This window comes from Vulpes vulpes, chromosome X, assembly GCF_048418805.1.
Source record: "Vulpes vulpes isolate BD-2025 chromosome X, VulVul3, whole genome shotgun sequence".
Taxonomy (NCBI): domain Eukaryota; kingdom Metazoa; phylum Chordata; class Mammalia; order Carnivora; family Canidae; genus Vulpes; species Vulpes vulpes.
This window is the reverse complement of record NC_132796.1, coordinates 100,921,387-100,935,202: the sequence shown is the minus strand read 5'-3', so window position 1 is coordinate 100,935,202 and position 13,816 is coordinate 100,921,387. Positions and strand designations below refer to the sequence as shown.

General features: G+C 42.2%; 1 protein-coding gene across 1 annotated transcript in view; it reads left to right on the top strand.

Annotated features, from left to right (window-relative positions):
- The window catches only part of GPC4 (glypican 4), a 110,749-nt gene that overhangs the window by 88,129 nt on the left and 8,804 nt on the right, over window positions 1–13,816 (top strand). Inside the window, exons 3-4 of the mRNA XM_025983174.2 lie at window positions 1,990–2,381; window positions 13,033–13,198. Coding sequence (XP_025838959.1) covers window positions 1,990–2,381; window positions 13,033–13,198 — 558 coding nt within the window. The remainder of the gene's footprint in view (window positions 1–1,989; window positions 2,382–13,032; window positions 13,199–13,816) is intronic.

Sequence of the window (13,816 nt, the reverse complement as noted above, 5' to 3'; positions counted from 1 at the left end):
TTGCATTTCTAACAAGTGCCCTGGTGATGTGGTAACATGGTGTTGATGTTTGCCTGTCGTGGGACCACACTTGAGAATCACTTGGGATTTTGGAGAGAATTAGAGGCCTCTCAGGTACCTGATTTGAGTAACGTTTTTCCTATGGTTCTCTAGCTCCTTGCGTACTTTCCAGTGGTCTTCCAGGCAGAAAACTTCTGTAAAAAATACCAGGCTGTGCGCTTGGAATGGAGGTGAGAGGTTGACTTGTGCACTCCCCTTTCTTTTTAGCTCTTCAGAGGGAATCCATTTCCCTTTGTCTCCTTGAAGAGCACCCAGGAAATAAAAAGCGAAACTCAACCAAAGGAAAAGGAAAGAGCCCCTCTCCCCACAAAAATACCCCATGAACAAAACACAGTTTGAAAAGCTGAATCCCAGAAGACCGTGGACTTTGAGGCTCAAGCCCCCATGTGGTGATGAGCAGAGGCATAGGTATCTCTTGGAAGTAAACAAAGTCACACACATCCCCTCCAAAAGGCTTCAGTATTTCCAATGTAGGTTTTGAGAAACTATGTGTGTTTTTTTTGTTTTGTTTTGTTTTGTTTTGAGAAACTATTTGGAAGTAGTTCTCAGCCTCTGATTTGCCCACCCAGTATGAGAAGATAATGGCTTTGTTGGGCTATTGCATTTTGAGAAGATTGCTAATGTTCTGGCTTCAAAGGAGGCTCCAGATTTTCTTTTCTGCTCCATGTTCATTTGGAGGCACTTTCTTAATTGATGTGGTCCTTATATTTTGCTTTGGTATTTATTACATTTCCTGCTTGTAAACTTGATATCATGAAGTGTTTATTTTTATACCAGCCATAGATTCTTTAAGAATGATTGTTATAGATACACCACTAACGTTTTTCTTCTTTGAACTGCCTAGGAAAAGCTTCAGGAGAAACTAATTTGCCCTTTGTACTTAAGAGATTAAAATCTCTTAACACTCAAGCCAAAAAGTATACCTGGAATAACCAGGTATTCTTAATGTATTTTTCTCGAGTTATTTTTCCCTGCTGTCCTATAAATCTACCAAATCTGTAATTGAGTCTGCTAGGCATTACATGTCTCTCTCCCTCCTCCCACCCTCCCGCCACAGAATCTCATGATGTTACCATATGAACTTTTTAAGAACCCAGGGTTAACTTGGATACCCCAATTTGTACTAATGCCATGGGAAACATCTGAGGACCCATTTTCAGAAAACCTGAGTGCTAGCTTTTGGAGTATTTCATTATGTTTCTTGGCCTCCAGCATTTCCCAGGCAGTGTTCTTTTTTTTTTAAGATCTTATTTATTTATTCATGAGAGAGAGAGGCAGAGACACAGGCAGAGGGAGAAGCAGGCTCTATGCAGGGAGCCCCATGCAGGACTCATCCTGGGACTCCAGGATCTTGCCCTGGGCCAAAGGCAGGGCAAACTGCTAAGCCACCCAGGCATCCCCCTCAGGCAGTGTTCTTGCATGTCATGTAGATATAAGGAGAAAAGAAAAAAAAATTGTGTCCAAGTTAAACAACGTGTTTTGAAAATACCTGTCCTGGTGTCAGATTGCCTTTACAAGGCATAGTTAGCTTTGGTTTAGATTCTTGTAGTAGAAAGTTCTGGCAAACCTCATGTTTTAGATTTCATGTACCCATTTTTATCTGCTTCTTTATTTACCTTGTGACTGAATGAGAGAAGTGTGTGTGTATGTTTTATATCGACTCCTGAGAAGTTGTTGGTCCAAGATATCATTTTTTCCCATATCTTAGATGTAGACACAAGTAAGTGACTTTGTGACTTGTGACCTTGATTTACTTTCATTGATAAATGATCAGTTGTGCTACATCCGCACCCCCCAAAAGAAATCCACCTCATCTATGAGCATGTTTTCCAGTTTCATTTTGTCATTTTTCCCCCAGTTTTCAAATTGACCTGAAAAACACTGTTAATTACTGAAAACCCTTGCTTTCTTTTTTTGTTTTGTTTTTAGAATTCTTCAAAGAACTACTGGAAAATGCAGAGAAATCTCTGAATGACATGTTTGTGAAGACCTACGGCCGCCTATACATGCAAAATTCTGAACTGTTCAAAGATCTCTTTGGGGAGCTGAAGCGCTACTATGTGGCAGGAAGTGTGAACCTGGAAGAAATGCTAAGTGACTTCTGGGCTCGCCTTTTGGAGCGGATGTTCCGCTTGGTGAACTCCCAGTACCACTTTACAGATGAGTACCTGGAATGTGTGAGCAAGTACACCGAGCAGCTGAAGCCCTTCGGAGACGTCCCTCGGAAACTGAAGCTGCAGGTTACTCGTGCATTTGTAGCAGCCCGTACTTTTGCTCAAGGCTTAGCGGTCGCAAGAGACGTAGTGAGCAAAGTCTCTGTGGTAAGTGTGTTTGCATACTGTGTTGTTTTATGTTGTTTCATTTTAAAAGAAGGTTTTGGAGGGCACCTGGGGGCTGCAGTAAGTTGAGTGTCTGACTCCTGGTTCCAGCTCAAGTCATGATCTCAGGGTCAAGAGTTTGAGCCCCATGTTAGGCTCCAAGCTCAGTATGGAGTCTGCTTGGGTTCTCTCTCTCCCTCTGCCGGTCCCACTTGTGTGCTGGCTCGCTCATGCTCCCCCCCCCCCCAAATAAGTAAATAAAAAGAAAGTTTGGGAGCTAGAAAATCAGTAGAATTCCACTGGCTTGATAACCATTTTCTTCTGTGCTCTCTTCTTTCTCTTAGCCTTTTCCCTCACACACTGTTCTGATGGAGATACACCATATAGAGACCATGCTGTGATGACTATCATCTTTAACGTCATTCTTTCCAGTGGTTTCCTTGGTAGCTTTTCTTAGAAGCAGGATGTATGTTTACTTGGGAACCTTAATTTTCAAAATGGGTTTGATATTGCCATATTGTTTTCAGCCCCCATTTTACTTCCCCTCCAGGGAAAGAAACAGACAGGCTCCATCATTGGTTGCTTTGAGTGACTAGGATTAGGCTTAACTAGTTACAGTCTAGAGCAGTATTTAACATGCATTAGGATGTGTTTCCTTATTTGAAGGCATACTCAGAACTCTTTAGAGGCTTTTTATGACAGTGTGGGCCACCTGCTCTTGACTTACGGCTTTGTTTACAGGATTACCAAAAGAGAATGAAATTGTAATAATGTAGGCAAGAGTATATGAAATGAGGCACATTTTCCTCATTTGTTCATTAAAGGAATTGGACTGTGTCCTTTGAAACAAGCTAAGGATGTGTTTCAGGGGCCTCCTTGAGTCTCCCTCTCAGCAAGGGAGGTATGAGGAGTCTTCCAGTAAGTGACTCTGCATTTGTGTCTTTACCTCCTGGCTGCACTAGAGAATCTTTGCTTTCCTCACTTTTCAAAGGTTTTTTTCAAAGGTTTTTTTTAAAAGATTAAAAAAATCTTTTTTTAAAAAAAGATTTTATTTATTTTAAGAGAGAGAAAGCATGTGTGTGCGAGTGAGCATGGGAGAAGGAGCAGAGGGAGAGAGAGAGAATCTCAAGTATGCTTTGTGCTGAGTGAGGACCCCGATGCAGGGCTTGATCTCATGACCCTGAGATCATGACCTGACCCAGAATCAAGAATCAGACACTGAATTGCCACCCAGGTGCCCCTCAAAATATAATTTTGAGCAAGATTTCAAGGTGGAGGAAAGGTTTTATGGCTCCTTCACTCCCCTCTTCCCCAGAAAAAAAATGAAATTTGAAGACTTCTTGAAGGCCTTTCTACCTCTACTCTTCTATGAGTTAGTAACAATGAAGAAACAATAATCTGGGGCAAGTTACCTTTGGAAGACTGATCTTGGTTCTGTGACATTTCTGCCCTCAAAGGAAAAGCCAAATTGTTGTCCATTTACTAAAAAATCTGCAGACATAAAGACAGCAGCAGCTTCTACTTAGATCATTTGGTTGTTTTGAGGACAGAAGGGAGTGGTCAAAATAAAAACTGAACAGCCATACAAACAACTGGAATATCAATATGATCACCTATCAGAGTTCATTTAGAGTTCAAGTGACCAAAGAATTTATTGTCCAAACCAGGATGGTTATTATCTAGACCAAGGGGTGCTTATTACCAGTCATACCCAGACAACATGTGCTCCTAATTTTTAATACGCAGCCAGGGCTGTCCTGAGCAGACTAGGATTCATGGATTACCCAAGTTAGAGAGGAAATGTACATTCACCCAGTGAAGAAAAGATTCTGAAGAATCGTGTACCATGAAAATTAGGTGTTTCTAGGACATTTCATGCTAGGGTTTGGTGATAGGAGGCTTTGCTGATTGCCTTCATTATTACAGGTGTGTATGCTCTCATCTCCAGGCCATACACTTTCAGGGAACAGTTCTTCCCAGCATGTATTGGTTCACTCCTCATCCTGCTGATATTCTCCCTTATAAATTGCAAACATTTGTTAGGGCATATGAGGGAGCAAGTGGGGGATAATGGTTATAATTAAAGGAATAATCTGATTGCTGAACTTCTGCCAGCCTGAGAAACCATGAGGAGTTTTGCAGATGCTCATGCCACAGTCCCAAAACAAGGCACAGTTACTCCAGTTTGCAGTTATTCATGTTGTAGCTCTCCTGACACATCTGCCCTCCTTCAACAAGTCCTTGTGTTCATCCTAAGCCGAAAAGGCAGAAAAGTGCTGCTGTGTGCTTTGAACGAGCGTGTGTGGGTGTGAAAGGAAAGACAAGAAGTAGAGAGCCCTTTGGAAGCATCTGAAAAGTGTTTGCTTCACATTAGCCATTACCCCTTTCATTTATTGGGGAGAGGGACCAAGCTGGCAGAGGTCTGGTTAGCCTCACTTGGCTAGATGGAGCCCTCTTAGAGTTGGAGATTCCAGAACCTCCAACCCACCGTGGAAGGCAGTAGATGAAACAAAGTGATTAGACCCTTCATTGCAGATTAGAAGGTCAGGAGCTAGAAGGCTTGCCATTGTGCACCCCATCTCACCTCCCAGGGTAGGGATAAAGAAGCAGTTGTGGCTTCCCTGTATCACATTCTTCTTCTGGACCTGGTGCTTAAAATTCATGGTGGGAAATCCATAAGGTTGGCTTTTGTATAGAAGATTCAAACACACTTAACCTATACAATAAAGAATATGTGACTCAAAACAAAGGAGTCACAATCAATTTCTGGTGTTTCTTTTGGTATGAATTCTTTTAAGCAAGAGATTTTCTGTGTTACCTTAGTATTGGTAAATTGTTTGAGAAAGTTCCTTTCTAAATTTAACCCTAAATTTGCTTCAGAATTGATCTGTATTCTACGTTCACTGTAATTTTTCATATCTGTGTAAGAGATACTCGCATAGTTATATGAGAATACCAGCTATAGGGCTTAATTTACTGTAAGTAAACATCACTTGTCAGTTGTTTAGTTGAAAATCCTCTATAGGGCAGCCCAGGTGGCTCAGTGGTTTAGCTGTTTAGCTCCTGGAGACCAGGGATTGGGTCCCACATCAGGCTCCCTGTGTGGAGCCTGCTTCTCCCTTTGCCTGTGTCTCTGCCTCTCTCTGTGTGTGTGTCTCTCATGAATAAATAAATAAAATCTTTTTTAAAAATCCTCTTATCTACTTTAAAAGTTGAATTTGTAATTGGAAACTTTTTAATAATGTTTTGCTTCCCTACTGAGCTTCCTCTAGACTTTAGGATTGACTTGAAGTCAAACCCTTCAACCGAGTTGGGTTACGTTACCTAAATTAACAATAGTAAGATACTCAGGCATCAAGTCAATTTCTAAAGTAGTTAAAACACACACACAAAAAATCTCTTGTCATTGTGTTTCTACTTAGAAGCATGCAAGGAATACTTGGATATTTGAGAAAACATTTATTACATTCATTTTTGGAGTATGGCTACCAAATAAACCAAGATATTTAATTTAAGATATAGTTCTATGGAAAAGACAGTAAACGATCTATCAAAACCTTATTTCAAATTGAACATGTTGAGAAAAAAAAATCTACATTTGATTAATAAAATAAGTAAGCTTCTCTACCAGTTTGGGTGGCCAAGCACTGTTTTTTAACTTGGGCTCCCACCACTGCCACTTGCTGTCCAAGTGTTGTCTGCAGGTAGAAATAGAGCAACCTAAGAAATAGACATTTCTTCATTTGGTGTCTTGTAGAATTAATTACCTTGGGATTAGAAAAGATCATTCTGAGTAGAAAATATATATCCTAATTTTAAAAAGTCACCTCACCCACCCCATCTACAAAGATGTCTCTGAAAGTCAAATATGAAAAGCACTGTGGTCTCGGGAGCTAGTTACTGCATACTTAAACATGTTCCCACTTTCTCTTTGTAAGTGGCTGCCCTATTTTTCCATCTTCCTTTTGCAACCCAAGGGTTGTAGTTAAAATGTTGAGCAATGATTTGATTATCACTAAGCCTTTTAAAGGCCATTAGCACCAGTAAGCTTAGAGAAAGTCACTTCTTAGTCAAAGTATACTTGCCTTGCTTCAGATTTTTGGGCCCAGACATCCAGTGATGGCAGCTTACTAAGCTTTACAATTCCCACTCAGAAAAGTCCCTATAATTAGTAACAAATGGTTCAAGAGCACCCTGGCACTATACCTCTCTGTAGTACTTATTCCTTCTTTTACTTGTCATGGCTCATGATGCCTTTCCTATTTACCTGCTCTAGCAGCAGTTTTGCCTGGAAGGGTGAAGTCTGTTGTGGTCTTTGAGAAGTGCACAAGTGGTAACATGCACCATGAAAACGACTAGCTCCTATGCCAAAGAGACTTGCATTCTCATGGTTTCAATTAACACTGACATAATGGGACTGTGTCTACAGCCCCCCCAAACTCCAGGGGCTATAATTAGAAATCAGTGCCTTACCCTTGTGATATCTAAATGGTTGTCCTGCCTTGAGAACAATTTCCATTGCTCCCCCTTTGATTTTGTGTGTTCACAATGCCCCAACACCTGCAAGAGTATTGCACAAATTATTTTGCTATTTCCTGAATCATTATAAATGGAAATTGTGTAAATGTCTATACAAAAAGCTTTTTTTTTTTTTTTATAAAAAGCTTTTAAAAAGCTAGGTGTAGAGATCTATTCAACCCTGAATTTGTTTTCATTCACAACCCTTAAACACTAGCATTGCAGTGGTGGGACTGTAGCTGAAAATAGGGGAGGAAGTGTTACGGACTTGAGATGGAGTGCTCTCAGGACAAAAATTGAGCCCTCTGCTTTAGTTTTATCTACAGCGTATCAACAAATACTCCTTAATGGGCCTGATTTGTTCCACATATTTTGTTAGATCTTAAAAATCCTATTATGAGGGGAATAGGAACATCTCATCCTCCTTTGGGTGTGTTCAGTGAATCCAAAACTAGGAAGTTGTGGGGGCGCCTGGGCAGCTCAGTTGGTTAAACATCTGCCTTGGCCTCAGGTCATGATCTTGGGCCTGGGATGGAGCCCTGCATCAGGCTCCCTGCTAGGTGAGGAATCTACTTCTCCCTCCCTCTCCCCTTCTCTCTCTCTCAAATAAATAAAATCTTAAAAAAAAAAAAAAAAACCTAGGAAATTGTTGAATAAACTCATCACATCTCACAGCATGTTTGGGTTCCCTATCTCTTTTTTTCTTTTACCATAATTTTGGGAAATATTTCCCTTTATTTTTATTGGGTGCTTATGTTACCAAGCAACAGATAAAATCTAGGTCTTTTTTGTTTGTTTGGTGCTATTGGCTTTGCAGACCAAAAAAATGTTGCAGCAAATGTATGTTAGGGACTGGAATAAACTAAAAGGAAATGTGTTTTTAACTTCAGTGCAGCATGTTGACTGCCATCACTGTAGTGTGGCTTAAGGCTCATTTGGAATTACCAAAATGAAATCCAGGCTGCACAAAGAGCTCTTCTCCAGCAGTTTTCTTTTTTTCAGCTGCTTTGCAGTAGTTTTTAATGTGGTGTTTGGAAAACACAGATTATTGAGTAAAAGTCTCAATCTATATTAAAAGAGTCTTTGCAGAAAAGGGGACTTCTCTGCAAAGGCTTTTTATAGCAGAAATGGCATGCACATGCATGTCAATGTCAAATATATATCGGGTGGCAGGAATGAGTATCTTACAAAAGGGTGATGAGGATTCTCCATCGTCCCACACCCCAAGTCCCACTGACTTTTACCATGAAACACAGACAGCCTCCTAAAATCTTAAGGCATTTCAACATTTAAAAAGACCTTGATCAGTCTTGAAGGATTTTATGAGTTTTGGAAATTGGCTGTTTAATATTTCTTCTTTCTGGGTCAGTAACTCAGATTTTGATTTGAGGGCATAAATAGAAGTATTGAGTCCGGACGATGTCCCCTTTCTACCATATTGTCCCCCCAAATTAAACAAGTCAAACCACCTCATTCTTAGATAATGTCAAACATGTTTCTTATATAATCTCCCACTTCCTAGTAGAAATCGATAATCTCTGCTACATTTAGCTACGAATCTTTGAAACCGTTAAAACTTTGGTAAAATACATGTATTGTTCCCTCACTGTTCTGTTACTCAAAAGAAGCCATTCTGATAAACAACAAGGAAGTTGAGTGTACCTGCTCTTGAACCAAAATGCGCACATTCAGATCTTAGCCATTCCCTTGAAGATCTTGTGTGAGTCCCTTAATCTCTTTTGATTTCTCCTTTCTCATCTGTGAAATGAAATGATAATACTCCTCTCATACGATTAGTTGGAGGCTTAAATAAGTTAATACACACAAAGTACTTAGAAGAGAGCCTGGCACATAGTAAGCACTCTATAACTGTATCTTATCTATCAGTAAAAACCAGTAAAAGTGACCAGTAGACAGCTAATTCCGGCACTGAACAGAATGTGTCTTTTCCGTTTTGACATCAAGACTCTTCATGATCATGAAACCATAGAAGCTAAATAAGCATTTTCTCCTGAGATCATTGGTCCATTCTTTATGTTAGTGGTTCAAAGGGGGAAGGGAAGGGTGTCCAGTTTTTCCTTCTCTGTTTCTAAATATGATTTTGAGAAACAATCTCTAAGGGAGGTCTGAAAAATGTGCCTTTTATCAAAGCAACCCTAAACCACCCAACTCCCACTCCCATTCCTATCCTAGCCCCAAGGATTCTGGCATTGGGGCTCAGCAGTCCCTTCTAAACAATAGGAAAACCTCAAATTTTGGTCAAGAGTGTGACCCAAAGGAACAATGTTGAATATTTTAAGTTGGCATGCTGTGCCATAGAGCATCAGTATATAATTAAGGATTAAAAGGTGGCCTTGGAGTAAACTTAACCCTTGTGTTAATCCCCACGTGACAGGATCCATCCATTGGATTTGGGTCCCCATGTAAATGTACTCTAGAAAGTAAGGGAGTAGAATGTGAATGAACTTGAATTTCTATTCAAAATAAGTAAAATGCCAGCAGGAAGCCCTTGAGGATTCCAAGAGATAGGCAACCATTTTGTTTCTCCACCGGGTACTCCAGAGTCAAAAGGGAGAGCTGGTCCTTGGCACCTTGGGTTCACCATCCTGAGCTTGTTTGGATCCATGAGGGTGGGGACCCAAGACCTGGGGAGTGGTCACATTTATTGGTACTTCCTCTCGGGGGACTGAACATTGCAGGGGGGCCCCTGTTTCTTTCCGCTTTCCTAACTGTGTTAAAACCCTTCTCTAGGGGCTCCTGGGTGGCTCAGTTGGTTAAGCATCTGCCTTCAGCTCAAGTCCTGATCCTAAGGGTCCTGGGATCCAACCCTGTGTTGGGCTCTCTGCTCAGCGGGGAGCCTGCTTCTCTCTCTCCCTCTGCCCTTCCTCCTTGCTTCTGTGAGATCTCTCTCTTTCTCTCTATCAAATAAATAAACATAAAAAATAACAACCCTTCTCTGTACAAGGGCCTCATTCCCACACAAGAGTTTTGTTTCCCAGGTCTGAATAATGTGAAGTTGTGCAGAGTGGTCTAAATAGTGGTTGTGAGACAAAAGACTATTCAATTTTCCCTAGCCTGGGTATGGCACATGTTCTTCCCCATAGTGGTTTACTTCTAGAACTTTACCATCTCTCTTCTCCATTCTGGTGTTTTTTTTTTTTTTAAGATTTTAAAAATTTATTTATTGAGAGACAGAGAGAGAGAGGCACAGACACAGGCAGAGGGAGAAGCAGGCTTCATGCAGGGAGCCCGACGTGGGACTTGATCCTGGGTCTCCAGGATCACACTCTGGGCCGAAGGCAGGCGCTAAACTACTGAGCCACCTGGGCTGCCCCCGTTCTGGTGTTTGGTGATTACATAGCATGTTAGAGCTGAGTCCTTGGTGATCATTATTAGTAGTTAGACAACCAGTTACATGTAGAGCATGAGCCAGTACTTAGCCAGGGAATGAAATGGAAAAAGTCTGCCAAACGCAGCTTAATTTTCCTTTAATAAAACTGAACTGTGTCATCTTGTTTGGTCCCTGTCTTTAAACTTGAGCTGACATCTCCCTGTGTTAGGGCACTGTACTACAAGGTCTACTGCATCACAGATTTGACTTACAACGGAATGAAGAATACAGTGGACCACAAATAGTTAAGAAAACGAATGGAAAGGTCTTTTTGGAGGAAAAAAATTTGTTGAATATAACTATTGCGTTTTAGATTTTTGCTTATTTTCTAAAGGCCCATACTATTTTGGAATGTGTTTGTGCTTCATAGAATGGGTACCCAGTCACCCCAACCCCCCGCCCACCTGACTGGGTGACGGGCACTGAGGGGGGCACTTGACTGGATGAGCACTGGGTGGTGTGCTGTATGTTGGCAAATCGAACTCCAATAAAAAAAAATGCCAAAAAAAGAACAGGTTCCCTATTCTAACATAGATTCCTACTTGGCTTTGCCACCTAATCACAAGTACATTCCAGAATAATCCCCAACGCGAGATAGGTGCTCAGTAACTATTTGTTGACACTTGAGCTTTGTACATGTTTCCATACCAGGGCATGGTTTCCTCTTAAGCATAATATTCAACAAATGCTGCAGTCTGTTCTTTGATTTCTCATTTACACACTAACTCTTCACCTTTCTGAGATACAGCCATTTAGTGGTATCATCAACATGGACCTGAAATATAGTGTCAAGAGGAAATCAAGTGTGTGTAAGATGAGAATTTCACATCTTGTGTTGAAGAAGGCAGGGAAATGTTTGATAAGGTGCAGTACTAGAATCAGATATAGCAGGGTGACTGTCAGCAAGTCAGTTCATCTGTGTGGCCTTGGTTTTCTTATATCTTAAATGTGAGAGCTGGACGATGTGACCTCTAAGGCCCCTTGCAACTCTGACTTCTGTGATCCTCAGATTCTCCAGCCTCCTCCTTTGGCCAGGCCTGTTTTCTCATCTGTAAAGTGAGGGGGTGGAGCAGACAGGTATTGAAGTCCTAATTATCGATGACTTTAGAAGAACGAACTTTTAGCTGTCCAGAAAATCAAGCTCTCCAGACTTGGAGATACCTCCCCCGGGGTATTGGGTAGCCAAGATTTCACTGCACATTAAAACACAGTTAGAAGGACTAATTTGGGCCTAGTTAAAACTGTGGCAAAGTCCTAATTCTTGGGTAGGGAATGTTGTACTCTGTTACCACCTTGTTTGCTGGAGGTTCCCGCCCCCTTCAGGCCAGAGTTCTGGTAGGGATAAGCAGTGTTGTGTGTGCACATCAGATAGGAGCCCATTGGTGTTAAGTTTTCCTCCCGACAGTTCTAATCCCTCATTCCTGTTCCTGAGGGTCCTGTTGATAAGTAGTATCCAAAGTCACACTCCAGAGCAGGTGAAGCACCTTGCTAGATGGCCCCATATCCCAGCATCTGTTCCCTGCACCAGTATCTGCTTTCAAAAGTTTGTGTGCACAGAACTGTTTGGGAGCGATAGAGAGGAATGCTCTAATCCTCTGATAGTGACTCCCAAAGCAGAGGGCAGGGCAGAGAGAATGGAGAAGTCAGGAACCTTGGGTTAGCCACCAGGGAGGGGTGCATGAGACAATGTCATTGTTAAGAGAAACAGAAAGATACGAGGTCTTGTTTCTCTACCGAGGACGGCCAGCCCACTCTGACTTTGGTACCACTTTTAGCTTTGCCCCTTCCCTTCCCCGTGAACTTTTCACAGCCCTCATGTTCTGCTGATTGGTACCTCATTCTGCTTCCTCTTCTTGTGCCTTTAAGTTCTGGCCACGCACACACTCCTACCTGTGCATCCAGCCACACTTCCTACAATTCCACCACCCCCAGGTACTCTGCACACTTCTCCAGTCCATTTTGTTCTCCCTGGCTGGGATGTTCTCCTTTCATTTGGCCAGTTAAATCCAACCCTTTCTTCCAAGTGTAACTGAAGTCACGTCTCTTCCATCAAGTGTTCTCAGAGCACTCTGTGCTTTACTGCTCCCAGGACTTAGAAGGCCTTCACTTCATCCCGAGGTTAAATGTATTCATATTCTTGCCTGTAGGATGCATTGATTTTTGCCTTCTCCTCAGCTACTGGCACAGAACAGAGTGTACACTAGATACCCTTCTTCACCTTGATTGGGAGATTAAGTGTCAAAGGCCAGTCTTGTAGTCCATGTGTTTGAAAAGAAGACATGCTTGTGTCCCAGTCTGGCAAGCCAGACACAGTGTTGGTAGAGTCCACAGCAGGCCATGTGTGGTGGGCAGGAGATCACCTCTACTCTGGTGTCTTCTGGCCAATCCTGGCACTATATTTGTAAGAGGATTTTGAAACAATTGAGCCATGTAAAATGAGAGGGGGAGCATGTTGGAGGAAGAATGAGAGTCCACAGGGTGGGAAATAATGTGCACCTGGGTTATTCACGGTCAAGCGGTGTTCATCCCTCGCCTCCCCCCACCACCACCCACTTTCTTCCTAGCATACCCCTTCCTTTTATCTAATCTTCCTCTAGAAGAAGCAGGCCAGGCCTGCTCAGTGTGATCCATCACAACTCATTCTTATGTTGAATTCATGGCCAAATGTTCAAGGTCAACTTGATGGACTTGGAATTGCTCTGGTACCTCTGTCCCACCATTGTCTTTGTCTTCTCCCCAAACTAGGTCAATCCTACAGCCCAGTGTACCCATGCCCTGCTGAAGATGATCTACTGCTCCCATTGCCAGGGGCTCGTGAATGTGAAGCCCTGTTACAACTACTGCTCGAACATTATGAGAGGCTGTCTGGCTAACCAAGGGGATCTCGATTTTGAATGGAACAATTTCATAGGTGAGTGAGCGAGGAAGAAATTTGTGTTGCCGGAGAGAGCTCAGCTTCTGGCCGTGGGGAATAGTGTAATTATCATCCCTGAGGGTTCTTCTGTTCCTTGTTGCTTGCCACGGTTCTTACTGTCTTCAGAGTTCCCACCATTCTATAAGTAAATATTCTCTTGAACTAATGGTGGCATTACCGAAGACCTCAGACACAGTGAATACTGAGTTTTCGTAATGAGAACATGACCTTTTGGCATTTCCCCCCGAAAGGTCAGTTTTAGTTGTATATCCTAGGCCTGTGTTCCTGTAAAGGTGGGAGTACAGCCATCACTGGCTGAGCTTTGAAATCGTTTGGTCTATCATGCTACAACTGAACCTTCTGCATTATTGGCCAGACAACCGCTGGATGTTTGAACCAGGTGAAACCTGACTGGGGGGAATTGAGGGGTTCTGTTTCTGTAGAGGATTTAATAGGAGCTGACATCCCGTGAGAATGGAGGTCCTTTGGCTCTAGTCATGTTAGAGGTAAGCATTCTCACCTGTCTCTGAAACCCAGAGTCCAGACTGCAGTGTAAGGGAGGTACCCATTTTCCGAGAGGATTAATCAACATCCTCGGGAAAGGACAAGTTAGGG